The sequence below is a fragment of the Phoca vitulina genome, unplaced genomic scaffold (genome assembly GCF_004348235.1).
Source record: "Phoca vitulina isolate PV1807 unplaced genomic scaffold, GSC_HSeal_1.0 scaffold10, whole genome shotgun sequence".
Taxonomy (NCBI): domain Eukaryota; kingdom Metazoa; phylum Chordata; class Mammalia; order Carnivora; family Phocidae; genus Phoca; species Phoca vitulina.
Genome location: NW_022589713.1, coordinates 16006173 through 16020148, shown reverse-complemented (window position 1 = coordinate 16020148; position 13976 = coordinate 16006173). Strand labels below are relative to the sequence as shown.

Here is a 13976-nt window from a genome sequence, read left to right as displayed (position 1 = left end):
TTTGGAGATATCTTTAAAGTTAAGTATGTCTGATAAGATCTGTGGGTCTAATGTTATTTCACGTAATGTTCTTATCAGTCGCAACAAAGGAAGCCAGCTGAAGGGGCCAGGCTGGTCATGTGACAGAAGCCACTTGGTGGTAAGTGCCTGGGCCAGCAGCGTGTGACTGTAGGTGACCGTGATGAGGGGGCACAGCTACTAGGCGCCCAGTCCTTCTTGCCAGGCAGGCAGCAACCACTGTTGCCCACTCTTCTTATTGTTCAAGAAAAGATATATTGATTTTTATGTTAAATCTTACTGTTTTCGACATCAGCCCAGTTTTTCAGAAACGTGGTTCCAAAGACCAGGTTGGCCAGACAAAACCTGCGGGAACCAGATTTGCCTGTGGTCCTCTGGTCTACAGACTTCAGACTCATTTCTCTGTTGCCCTTTGGACATGTAGGATGTGGCTTATAGTTATAGCAGCTTCTGAAGTGATCAGGTGACTACAGCCGGGAGGCAGTCCACGTGGCAGGCACTGGTAAGCTCGAAAGGTGGGTGCTGGAGTCTGAGAGACGTTAAGGTGCACCTTCAGCAACTTTCACTACTTTTCTAGCCTGCTTGTGCAGATTGGGGCTTGTTGTTTTACACTCTTACATTGACTCTTGGATTCTAAACTTCTTGAGGGCATGAAACTCTGTGCCTCTTTGTGAGTGAAATTCTCTTTCCTCCCTTTGTTTATATCTGCAGAGCTAAATTCTGCCCTCAAGATCCAGTAAACGGCGCTTCCTCCTAAAGAGCTTTGCTGAGCTACTCCCTGTGCCTTCCCTCGCTCCCACTCCCCAGCTGCTCCCCAGAACTCCCACTGTGTTCTCCTGACCAGCCTGCCTGCCTGCCTGCCTGCATGATCCTGCACATGTCTTTGTTATGCAGCGTTTCATAAACACATCTTACTTCCCTTGCTACACCACAAAACTTTGAAGGCAGAATTTTTATTTCTTTTATGGCAATGGGGTTTTATTGTCAGCCGCCCCGGGCCTGGTTCTAGCTGGTTAATAAAAACTACTTGGGGCGCCTGAGTGGCTCAGTTGCTTAAGTGTCTGACTCCTGATCTCAGCTCGGGTCTTGATCTCAGGGTCATGAGTTTAAGCCCTGTGTTGGGCTCCACACTGGGTGTGGAGCCTGCTTAAAAAAAACATTTTGTGTTTGTTTTGCCCACGGTGTTCCTTCTGCTTAGAATGCCTTTCCCACATCCCAGTTTTACTTTTTTTTTTTTAAAGATTTTATTTATTTATTTGACAGAGAGATAGCGAGAGAGGGAACATGAACGGGGTGGGGGGAGAGGGAGAGGGAGAAGCAGGCTTCTCTCTGAGCAGGGAGCCCAATGCGGGGCTCGATCCCAGGACCCCGGGATCATGACCTGAGCCAAAGGCAGATGCTTAACGACTGAGCCACCCAGGTGTCCCCCCAGTTGATTGATGTCAAGCTTTCCAGGGCCCCTATAAATAATAAGTTGGCATTTCATCCTTTAACACTGTGTACATACCTTTAGTATAAGGCCTACCATCGTGGATTCCAATTATTAGTTGACAGTTGTCTTTCTTCTCCTAGACTCTGAGCTCCTTGAGGACAGAGACTTGCCTCACATGCTTCGGTATCTCCAGCCCTGAGCCCTGTTCTGACCATGTTAGGTATTAACGTATGTGCTGGGTAAAATTGACACAAGAATGAAGTTTTTATGTCTGTGCCAAGAAGGCAAATCGAAGTGCTGCACAGTCACTATGATTTTAAAAGGATTCCTGCCACACGATGGTAGATAGTCCCCCTTTTGAACAGTGTCATACTTGGATATTCCAAAGTTAGGAGGATGTGTTAATGACATATATAATGATACTTCCTATTATATGTGTTATTCTAACTGTATGATTAAGATATTCTTAGATTTTAACAGTTAGCCTTTTACTAACCATCCTACCTGAGCAATCTAAGTGAAGAATCATGCCATCCTACAGAAGTGGGTGGGGCCTATCATCAAACACCTCGGAGTATTAGCTTGATGGGAAATACCGCATGCCCCATGTGGAGGTGGGGCCTTGTGGGAGTTTCAGAGTGCTGTGAACTGGGGTGTTTCGGAAGAAGCAGTAGTTTTGAGGTGGAAGGACAAAATAGGTGTCAGCATGGAACTAAGCCAAGATGGAAACCACAGTTTAAAACCATAGTACATGTTTTGCCAGATCTGAGACTACCCAGTCAGCCTGGGTAAAGAATTGGAATAATGTATGGGCTTCAGAAAAGCCAAACAGGATGAGAATAAATGAGTCAGGAGAGAAAGTAGATTCTACAGGGGCCCAGGGCAGAGACCCCAAGGGAGGCAAAAGAAGCATCAGCCAAATATGTCATTGATCTATAACCAGTGAAGGATGGAGTCCCGCTGTCTGCTCAGGGTGGCCCCGTCTCCTTCAGGGGCATAGAGGAAGCCGTAGATTCCAGTTCATTTAATTCCATTTTTATTCATAGACTTAATCCCTCACACTTCTAGGAAAGATTCAAGAACAATTACAATTTAAAGGAAGGGTAAACAGAGTAGAAGAACTAAGGTTAAATAAAGAAAATGAAACCATAGTCGCACCAGAAACCCAGGCTAACTATGGCTACAACAGGCGATGATGAGAGTTAGTTCTAAGCTTCCTTGTCTTGGGAATAGAAGAATTTGTTAGTAGTAATGTAGTTTTCCTATGGCTAGAAGAGATCAAAGAATTAATCAAATGGATCCTAAAGTATAAAGGACACTAAATAACATAATGGGCACAACTTATAATAGCTTTAGAAAAGGGTAAAAAGAAATTCGTAAGTGGCCATCTGGTCTCTCCACAACTGAATGAATGCCATGAGTTAAAGGTGGGACTCCAGGGCTAGGAAGACCTTGCCACTGGGAGCTAAAGAAGTATCTTCAAGCTCTGCTGCTTTCTGGACATCTAAAGAGAGAGAGAGGCTGGATGAATAGCTAGTCAGTATGGCCGTTAGACCAGAGGGAGGTTTTTGGTTTTAACTACAGGACTGATCTGTTAGTGTACAGTGACATTAGTTTAGTGAGTTGCTGTTAACATTTTTTAAATGAGAGACAATGGAAGAGGACAAAATACATCGCACGCAGTGCACGCAGTAAGGTTAAGTTTTAATTTTTGTGTCTTAGATCCCTACAGACCATGTATTTTTTATATAATATTCTATCCCTCATTAAAATATTAATTGGTAGGTTCTGGCCATCCCAGGCTTATGGTATAAAATATATAGAAAGAATAACAAGAATTAGGCTCTGGGAAGAACAGAGATAAGATCCTTGAACCAGAACAAGAGCCACTGTGCCTTTAAATTGTGCTAATTTAGGAACCTGTGACTAGACTCAGTATTTTTTTATTGAAATATAATTAACATAGTGTTATATTAGTTTCAGGTATATAATGATTCAACAGTTCTTTTTTTTTTTTTTAAAGATTTTATTTATTTATTTGACAGAGAGACACAGCGAGAGAGGGAACACAAGCAGGGGGAGTGGGAGAGGGGGAAGCAGGCTTCCCGCCCAGCAGGGAGCCCGATGCGGGGCTCGATCCCAGGACCCTGGGACCATGACCTGAGCCGAAGGCAGACGCTTAACGACTGAGCCACCCAGGCGCCCTGATTCAGCAGTTCTGTACATTGCTCAGTGCTCATCACGATAAATGTATGCTTGATCCCCTTTATCTAGTTCACCCCTCCTCCCACCCACCTCCCCCTGGTAACCATCAGTTTGCTCTCTGTACTTAAGAGTCTGGTTTTTTTGTCTCTCTTTTTTTTTCCTTTGTTCACTTGTTTTATTTCTTAAATTCCACATGTGAGTAAAAATCATATGGCATTTGTTTTCTCTGACTTATTGCACTTAGCATCATACCCTTTCGGTCAATGGCAACATTCTTTTTTATGGCTGAGTAATATTCCTGTGTGTGTGTTTCAGTGTGTATGTGTATCACATCTACTTTATCCATTCATCTATCAGTGGACACGTGGACTGCTTCCATATCTTGGCTATTGTAAATAATGCTGCCATAAACATAGGGGTGCATATATCTTTCCAAATTAGTGTTTTCATTTTCTTTGGGTAAATACCCGGTAGTGGAATTACTGATGCTGGCAAAACTGGTTGGCTACATGTGAAAGAATGAAGCTGGACCACTTTTTTACACCACACACAAAAATAAACTCAAAATGGATTAAAGACCTAAATGTGAGACCTGACACCATAAAAATCCTAGAAGAGAGCACAAGCAGTAATTTCTTTGCCATCAGCCATAGAAACATTTTTCTAGATATGTCTCAGGCAAGGGAAACAAAAGCAAAAATCAACTGTTGGGACTCACCAAAATAAAAGGCTTTCACACAGCAAAGGAAACCATCAGCAAAACAAAAAGGTAACCTACCAAACGGGAGAAGATATTTGCAAAGGATATATCTAATAAGGGGTTGATATCCAAAATATATAAGAATGTATACAATTCAGCACCCAAAAACCACAAATAATCCAATTAACAAATGGGCAGAGGACCTGAATAGACATTTTTCCAAAGAAGACATACAGGTGGCCAACAGACACATGAAAAGATGCTCAACATCACTCATCATCAGGGAAATGCAAATCAAAACCACAACGAGATACCACCTCACACCTGTTAGAATGGCTAAAATCAAAAAGGTAAGAGATAACAAGTGTTGATGAAGGGTTGGAGAAAAGGGAGCCCTTGTGCACTGTTGGTGGAAATGTAAATTCCCACTATGGAAAACAGTATGGAGATTCCTCCATAGAACTACTGTATGATCCAGCAACCCCACTTCTGGGTATATATTCGAAGGAATTGAAATCAAGATCTTGTAGAGATGTCTGCAAATCAAAACCACAGTGAGATAGCACTAGACTCAGAGGCGTACTTTCCTGGTTTTGTGTGTTGCTTCTTTTTTGTGTGCCTTCAGTACCTCACAGAGTTGTTTTTGAAAACCTTTAATCTACCTTGGCTATCCTGAAAGGGAAATCAGAGAAAGAATGAGTAAGGGCCAGTAGCGCAGAGAGGCAGAGCACCCCTGGTGGTCAGACTTGGTCATGCAGACTGAGGCTTCCCATCCAGGGACCTTTCAGAGCCACAAATTAGGAGCGGCTTCTCCAGTTCTTCTTCTCTGAGCAGGCAATACCTTTATATACAGGTACTGCTTACTTAGGGAAAACTTAAAAAAAAATCATCTTCCTGCTTCATAAATGATGTTTGGATCAGATCATCAGGATTATCTGTGAAAATAGGAGGTTGTAGCAGGACCATAGCATTACTCAGCTCTGGGAATTCAGTGCAGCAGTCTTGAGTGACGAAGAGACCCTAAACATTTGTGGGGAGAAACCCTCCTCCTCCCAAATTTGGACGTGTATATATAGCTACAGCTTTGGAGAAAGAGTTCTGGGAGGATTTCCAACTATAACAACTATTAGCGATGGTATGAGAAACAGGCTGGGGCGAGATCAAGATTTAACTTCTAATGTTGACTCCAAGTCTTGCAAGTAACAGCAGAATGAGATGAAAACCTGTATTTTCATACCAAAAAAAAAAAAAAAAAAGTGTTTCAAAAGTGTTGAAAATTGTCTAGAAATAAAGAAACTACTTGTTGGGGTGCCTGGCTGGCTCAGTCGGTAGGGCATGCAGCTCTTGAGGGGTCGTGAGTTTGAGCCCCACATTGGGCATAGAGCTTACTTAAAAAGAAAGAAACTACTTGTGGGAGGGTCTCTGATCATCTGTCTCCTCTTGTTTCAGATGACAGTCATGTCCCTTTCCAGGGACCTCAAGGACGACTTGCACAGTGACACAGTGCTCTCCATCTTAAATGAGCAGCGCATTCGGGGCATTTTGTGTGATGTCACAATTATTGTGGAAGACACCAAATTTAAAGCACACAGCAATGTCCTAGCTGCTTCAAGCCTTTATTTCAAAAATATCTTTTGGAGCCATACGATCTGTATTTCCAGCCATGTCCTGGAACTGGATGATCTCAAAGCTGAAGTGTTTACAGAAATCCTTAATTATATCTACAGCTCCACAGTTGTCGTCAAGAGACAGGAAACAGTCACCGATCTTGCAGCTGCAGGAAAAAAGCTGGGAATATCCTTCTTGGAAGATCTTACTGATCGCAACTTCTCAAATTCCCCTGGTCCCTATGTATTCTGCATTACCGAAAAGGGAGTGGTTAAAGAAGAAAAAAATGAAAAAAGGCACGAAGAGCCTGCTATCACCAATGGGCCAAGGATCACCAATGCATTTTCCATCATTGAGACAGAAAATAGTAATAACATGTTTTCTCCACTGGACTTGAGGGCAAGTTTCAAAAAGGTCTCTGACTCCATGAGAACCACTAGCCTCTGCCTGGAGAGGGCCGACGTGTGTCACGAGGCAGAGCCCGTCCGCACCCTAGCGGAGCACTCGTATGCCGTTTCTTCCGTGGCCGAGGCCTACAGAAATCAGCCTGCCCGTGAACATGACAGCAGCTCCCCTGGTAAGACAGGTAAAGAAAATTGTGACGCTCTTGCAGCAAAACCGAAAACATGCCGAAAGCCAAAGACAGTGTCCCTACCCCCGGATTCTGACTCAGCTACAGACAATATACCACCCCCTCCGGTAACCAGCTTAGAGGTCCATCAAGAAAGAAGCCCACAGCCGGCTGCAGTCCTGCCTCGTTCGAAATCTCCCAACAACGAAGGAGATGTCCGTTTTTCCAAGGAAGATGCAAATAAATCCTCGGACGTCCCTGGGCCACCGGCGGCAGAGGTCCCGCCTCTCGTTTACAACTGTAGCTGTTGTTCCAAATCCTTTGACAGTAGCGCCCTGCTCAGTGCCCACATGCAGCTTCACAAGCCGACCCAGGAGCCGTTGGTGTGCAAGTACTGCAACAAGCAGTTCAGCACTCTGAACAGGCTGGACCGGCACGAGCAGATTTGTATGCGGTCCAGCCACATGCCTGTTCCTGGAGGAAACCAGCGCTTTTTAGAAAACTATCCTACCATTGGACAGAATGGTAGCTCATTCACGGGTCCAGAACCTCTGTTGTCTGAAAACAGGATCGGTGACTTTTCCAGTACCGGAAGCACCTTGCCAGAAACGGACCACATGGTTAAATTTGTGAACGGGCAGATGCTCTACAGTTGTGTTGTATGCAAACGGAGTTATGTGACTTTGTCCAGCCTCCGAAGGCATGCAAATGTTCACTCGTGGAGAAGAACCTATCCTTGCCATTACTGCAACAAAGTATTTGCATTGGCCGAGTACAGGACAAGACATGAAATTTGGCACACAGGAGAAAGGCGCTATCAGTGCATTTTCTGCCTTGAAACTTTCATGACCTACTATATTCTCAAGAACCATCAGAAGTCTTTCCATGCCATAGATCATAGACTTTCCATCAGTAAAAAAACAGCCAATGGAGGCCTGAAGCCTAGCGTCTATCCATATAAACTTTACAGGCTACTGCCTATGAAATGCAAGAGGGCTCCTTATAAAAGCTACCGAAATTCTTCCTATGAAAATGCCCGAGAGAACAGTCAGGTGAATGAGTCTGCAGCTGGCCCCTATGTTATTCAGAATCCACACAGCTCTGAGTTACCAACACTGAATTTCCAGGACCGCGTCAACACCTTGACCAACAGTCCCGCCATCCCCTTGGAAACGTCTGCACGTCAGGAGGTACCCACTTCTGCCAACGTACAGAACGCAGAGGGGACCAAATGGGGAGAGGAAACGTTGAAAGTGGACCTCGACAATCACTTTTATTCCGCCGAGGTGTCTGTTTCTTCCACGGAGAACGCCGGCAGCTCCGAGCTGCCGGGAGGGGATGTACCTGTTTCATCTCTGAGTAACGGCAGTGAGCACGCAGCCTCGGTGATCAGCTACGGTGGCTCAGCACCCTCGGTCATTGTGCACAGTAGCCAGTTCTCATCGGTGATAATGCACAGCACGGCCGTGGCCGCCGTGGCCAGCAGCAACCACCGAGCCCCTTCAGACCCAGCTGTCAGTCAGGCCCTGAAAGACGACAGCAGACTTGAGCCCGATAAAGTGAGCAGAGTGGTCAGCAGGCCCAAGAGCATCAAGGAGAAGAAGAAAACCGTGCTGTGTAACAAGGCAGAGGTAGCAGACGAGTCCAAGTACGTGGCTGATCCTGGAGGGTCGCTGAGCAAAACCGCAAATGTTAAAGAAACCAGTAAAATCGAAACCTACATTGCAAAGCCCGCTCTGCCTGGAACCTCTACAAACAGCAACGTTGCGCCCCTGTGCCAGATAACGGTGAAGATCGGAAACGAAGCCATCGTGAAAAGGCACATCCTAGGATCTAAGCTGTTCTATAAAAGAGGAAGAAGACCCAAGTACCAGATGGAGGAGGAGGCTTTGCCCCAGGAGAGTGACCCGGAAACCAACAGAGCCAGCCCCCTCGGGCTCTGCCAGTCCGAGTGTGTGGAAATGAACGAAATGTTTGACGACGCCAGTGACCAGGATTCCACCGACAAGCCCTGGCGTCCTTACTACAACTACAAACCCAAAAAGAAATCCAGACAGCTGAGAAAAATGAGGAAGGCCAACTGGAAGAAAGAGCATGAAAACAGGAGCCCAAGCAGTAAGTGCAGATACCCAGCAGAACTGGACTGTGCCGTGGGGAAGGCTCCCCAGGAGAAGGCCTTCGAGGAAGAAGAAAATAAGGAGATGCCCAAGCTGCAGTGTGAACTCTGTGATGGAGACAAAGCCTCGGGGGCGGGGAATCAAGGGAGGCCCCACCGGCATCTCACTGCGAGGCCGTACGCCTGCGAGTTCTGTGCCAAGCAGTTCCAGAGCCCGTCCACCCTCAAGATGCACATGAGGTGTCACACTGGAGAGAAGCCATACCAGTGCAAGACCTGTGGGCGGTGCTTTTCGGTGCAGGGAAACTTGCAGAAACACGAACGCATCCACCTGGGCGTGAAGGAGTTCATCTGTCAGTACTGCAACAAGGCATTCACGCTGAACGAGACCCTCAAGATCCACGAAAGGATCCACACGGGCGAAAAGCGTTACCACTGTCAGTTCTGCTTTCAGAGCTTTTTGTACCTTTCCACAAAAAGGAATCACGAGCAGAGGCACATTTGGGAGCATGACGGGAAGGGCTATGCCTGCTTCCAGTGCCCCAAAATTTGCAAAACAGCTGCTGCCCTTGGAATGCACCAGAAGAAACACTTATTCAAAAGTCCAAGTCAGCGGGAGAAAGTAGAAGGTGACATGTGCCAGGAGAACCCAAACCCCCTGGAGAACCCACATGTCAATGACTCAGAAGACAGTGACCAAAAGGATAACGTACAAACCGTTGTTGAAAATGTCCTTTGAGTGGCGATACTTAGAAAAGTCTTCAAAAATATAAGTTGGTGGGTTTGTTGTTTTGGGGTTTTTTTTGTTTTTGTTTTTTTAGTTAGCTGTTTTCTTCTGTTTTCTTCTGTTTTGTTTTTTTTAAGTTTTGTTCACACAACAGTCATGAAGGAGTGAAATGTAAAAAAAGAAAATCTCATTTGTGAAAATTCCAGAAAAAAGGATCCTAATACCTACTTTGGGTTTTAGCATTAACTTCATTACAAAATAGCCGAATCCTCCAGTATCCCAAGTATCTTGTGGAAGTTTATGAAGTTCTTAGCTGTGGTATTTCTGCCAGTGGCGGGGGGGAGGGGGGAGTCTAATGTTAGCCTAATTTAAAACTTTCTAGTAAGTGCTGATAGGAACTGGCTGCTGAGCTGTCTTTAGTCCACTGGAGAAAACGAGGGTCAGATATCATGAAAACATCATCTTCATAAATATGTTAGAAGGTAAATGAGCTATGACAGTCATTTTTCCCATCTGGCTTCTGTGCTATTAAAAATTGTTTAAATTAGTGGGTATATATGAAATATTTAATATTATAGCTGAAAATATGTGTGAAATTGAGTAACCTAAGTAGGACATTCATTATCTAGAACTACTTTTCTGCAACACAAACCTTGTAAAATACATATATAAATCACTATGACTTTTAACTGTCCATGTCCCCTGTAGAGAATTATAATGATGAGCAATAGATCTGCAAATAATGAGGACTGATGGAAAAATCGGTAGAAAGCATCTTGAATCTGATTTAAGAGCATATTGTATGCTTTTAAATGGAATGCCGTTCCCTTGAAGTTATGGCTGAGCTATTACTAGAACTGGTCTACTCCAGTCACAGAAAACATAGGTCATGCCTTATCTGTGGGGGAGAGCCCTCCCAGAACTTTTCTGTGATTACCTGTGCTGTATATTACTTTGCAGTGGCCTCACCTCAGAAAATAAAGAAGGGTCAAATTCTTCTGCAACTCCCTGCAGTCTTCCATCCATCACAAGGCCATGGATATGGGGGTCTATTTCAGACAGACTTAATCAGTCCCAAGGGTTTACGTAAAACCTGACCCCTCCCATTCCACTGAAGGAGTGTCCAGGAGATTTAGTGCAAAGAATGCATATGGTGGTGAATTCCCAGGCACTTGAAAGTGACAGAAAGCCTAATCCCTATAATCGTTAGCCTTCTTGGAGATTATGCAGCCCACAAGTGTACACTAGTATGAAACAAAAGGACATCAGAAACACACCTCCCACCTCACCCATTAATGACTTGAGTGGGCAAGAGGAGGCGATGACCTTCCTTGCCTCAAACAGAAGCTTTGCTTTTTGGGGGTGGGGTGGGGAGATAGAATGTGGAGTGGTAAGATTCCATCACTTAACGTACATGACTCAGAAACCTATCCCCAAAGCCAGATGCCTTGTCTTCATGTTTGCAGACATCTAGCTCCCTTGCTAAAAACCCACTTAAGTTTTTTCATGTTCTTTTATGCTGACCCACACCATCAGCATTGCCATCAAAGTCCAGTTGCCCTGTAGGGATAGTCCATCATGTGGACTAGGTTCTGGGAAGCTGGAACTCATCATTCTTACATTTAAACTGCCAGGATAGGAGGGAGAGAGAAAACATTCCTACCCTTTGATCAGCAGTGTGAACAGAATCTGGAACCTGGTTTAAGGGTGACCTACAGCCATTCATGTTCATGGGATTTGATAGATGGAAGCCCAAGGTTATCCAAGGTTGCAAGGTCACCATTATGAAGAAGTAGTTCAAAGGACTCCAGTTCCTCTCTCCAAGTATTGTGATATCTCCACGAAGAAGACTTAATGTGGATTTGGGTGGGCAAGAAAACGTTTAAACACCCAGAGAAGGACATGATCAGAGCTGACCTTTTTATATAGTAGTATTTTGCTGTTAAGTAACCCCAGTACTGCATCTGCATTTATCTTTTGTTCATCTATTTTCACTTACATACAGTATTATGTAATAGAGGAGAATGGGAAAATGCAAGCAAATTCAACCTTATTTTAATACATTGTATATATGTATACCTGCATTATTCATTTGGGTTTTGTTCAAAGAGATAGTCACAAAGGGCTTATGAAAATCATTTCTGAATTGATAATTAGAATAATGAATAGGCAATTCTGTGATCTACTAATTTATCTCAATTAGGATTATTAATCAAAGAGAATTACTGTGTATTTCAGTCATTTTGATTTGGGGTAACTCTAAATATAAAATTATTACATGTAGTGATGTCTCCCAGCCCTTACATGTGGAAATTTTTTAAGTGGACTTGTATGCTGATAATTCTAGACCAAAGTAAATATGGCAGAATATTTATACATGAAAAAATAATTTTGCAAATATTTTCTATAATTGTATTATTCGTTTAAAATGTTGATAGCTTGTGTTAGTTTCAGGGAGGGGTGTATATTTTGATAAAAAAATACTTGACTTTGTAATTCTGTATATTCTATACAATTTATAGCAGAGCCGTTTTAAGACAGCCTTGTCACATTTTTTTTGTTAATTGTGAAAACTTTATCATGAGTGATGTTTAAGTATGCATTGAGTACATAACGACCAACTAGAATTAAAGTAGGTGTAAACAGTGAACATACTGTATGCTGTACAAGATATATTGTAATTTGCCGTTTTAGCATCTGTATTTTGGTTAGAAGATATTATTAAATGCAGATGTTAAGGGTTGGAAAAGTCTAATTTTATTTTTAGAAATAATGAATACAAATTTGGTTTTGCTTGATTAAAATAGCTTATTCCTATGTTAAGTCTCTTAAATGTTTTAATGTTAATTCTTTTGTGCAGCCAAGCAGCAGTTTCCTCTTTGTGAGTCACAGCCTTGTTTCACATATCATTCACTTAATATATTTGTTTCCTTACTTGTTTGCATTCCATGATACCTACTTACATGCTTAGGACCCAAACGGAATATACATTTAAAAAAAAAAAAAGGCATAATAAGAGAGCTGGAAGTCTTCTTATCAATCGGTGTTTTGGATAGGCCTGACCTTGGCGTGAGGAATCCGAGAGCCCTGGAAGTGTCTCTGCCCCAGGAGACAAATTCCACTTGGTACCAGGTGTTTGGCACTGTTCTTCCCCTGGGCCGTTTCATTCGGGTCTTTCCCGACAAGCCTGGGAAGTCAACCTCACTATCCACATTTTATAGCGACTTTGAGAAGATCCCACAGCCAGACAGAGCCAGGATTCCAACCCAGGGCTTCGTGACTTCAGAGCACATGTCTTCGTTTCTTCTCAGCACCTTAGAGGAAACTGCTTCCTGGAAACTGAGCGGAGAGTAGGAAAAGGGGCGCAAGGAGGGCAGGCAGCTCTAGGACGGTGGCTGCCCCCCGTGCCAACTTTCAGGAGGTTGTACTGGCCTCAGCTCTCCCTGGCACACCCCTGCTTTTTGTCCTCACGCCTCAACACTTGGGGCGTTTGGCTTTCTCCTCGATGTTGGGATATTGCCCTATAAAACCATTTTTTAAAAACCTGTGCACTTTTTCCCAAGAATATGGAGTAAAATTATCATTTAATGCTGTTCTAAGCTAGCAATTTCTCACCCAAAGAAAAAACTGTGTTCCATCATCACAGACCATACCCCTAACCTTGACTTGTGACCTTCAGATGCATGCAGTAGGTCACGTGGAAGGGAGTGCCAGTGGCTCACGCCACACAATCCACACCAACACAGGGAAAATAACTCAGACTTCCAGTCCTCCTCGTGGCTGGCCGGTAGCACCAATTTTGTATTGGAAGGGTAATCCAAACCAGATCCAGACCAAAACTTTGAGAACTGCTGGCTGTTGAAACTAACGTCCTTGATCGAGCAAAACAACAGATTCAATATTGAAAAAATTTGTAACAGTTGAGAAAGTAACTGGATTAAAATCATCAAAACAAATCATGCAAGGCAGTCCTATTTGTACATATTGTATGAATTACTTTGGGTCTTCTTATTCCTGTTGCTCACCTTCCTCTTTTCTCATTGGCTCCCATCAACTGATTTGGTTCCACGCCCTCTGTCTCCATCAGGTGCTCTTTGCAGAGGCAGTTTCCTCCATATGTGAGAACTCTTCACCTTCCTCTTCCCCAAATCCTGGTGGGCTATTGATCTCCCTCCTGGAGAGAGGAGCCCCCCTTGTCCCCACTCTCCCTCCCCAGTATTCACCCCTTGATGCTGACTCTTCAAGTAAGGTGCTCAGTGGACAGGCAAGTTGGCTTGGTGTGCAATTTTTAAAATGAAACTCTCCAAATTTAGACAACTAATGGAAGAACTGGTTATAACAGAAGTATGATTACACTTTTAAAGATTTTTTTAAATTATTATTTCATTTTTGACATCCAAGACCTCAATTCTGTTTATTTAGAATCTTGCTGAGGGGCGCCTGGGTGGCTCAGTTGGTTAAGCATCTGACTTCAGCTCAGGTCATGATCTCAGGGTCCTGGGATGGAGCCCCATGTCATCAGGGTCTCCCTGCTCAGTGGGGAGTCTCCTTCCCCCTCTGCCTCTGCCTCGCCCCCTGCTCATGCTCACACTCTCTCTC

The 13976-nt window shown here is 43.9% G+C and overlaps 1 protein-coding gene across 10 annotated transcripts in view; it reads left to right on the top strand.

Moving 5' to 3' along the window:
* The window catches only part of ZBTB38 (zinc finger and BTB domain containing 38), a 79760-nt gene extending 66019 nt beyond the window's left edge, over positions 1-13741 (top strand). For 8 of the 10 annotated variants that reach the window (XM_032408569.1, XM_032408570.1, XM_032408571.1 and 5 more), the window contains one exon: positions 5805-13737. In XM_032408569.1, the coding sequence (XP_032264460.1) occupies positions 5805-9389 (3585 nt within the window). In that variant the 3' untranslated portion in view covers positions 9390-13737. Of the gene's footprint in view, positions 1-313; positions 890-5804 lie in introns of those variants that run through there. The other 2 variants (XR_004300087.1, XM_032408577.1) reach the window with 2 other exon arrangements.
* Positions 13742-13976: the final 235 nt, after the last annotated feature.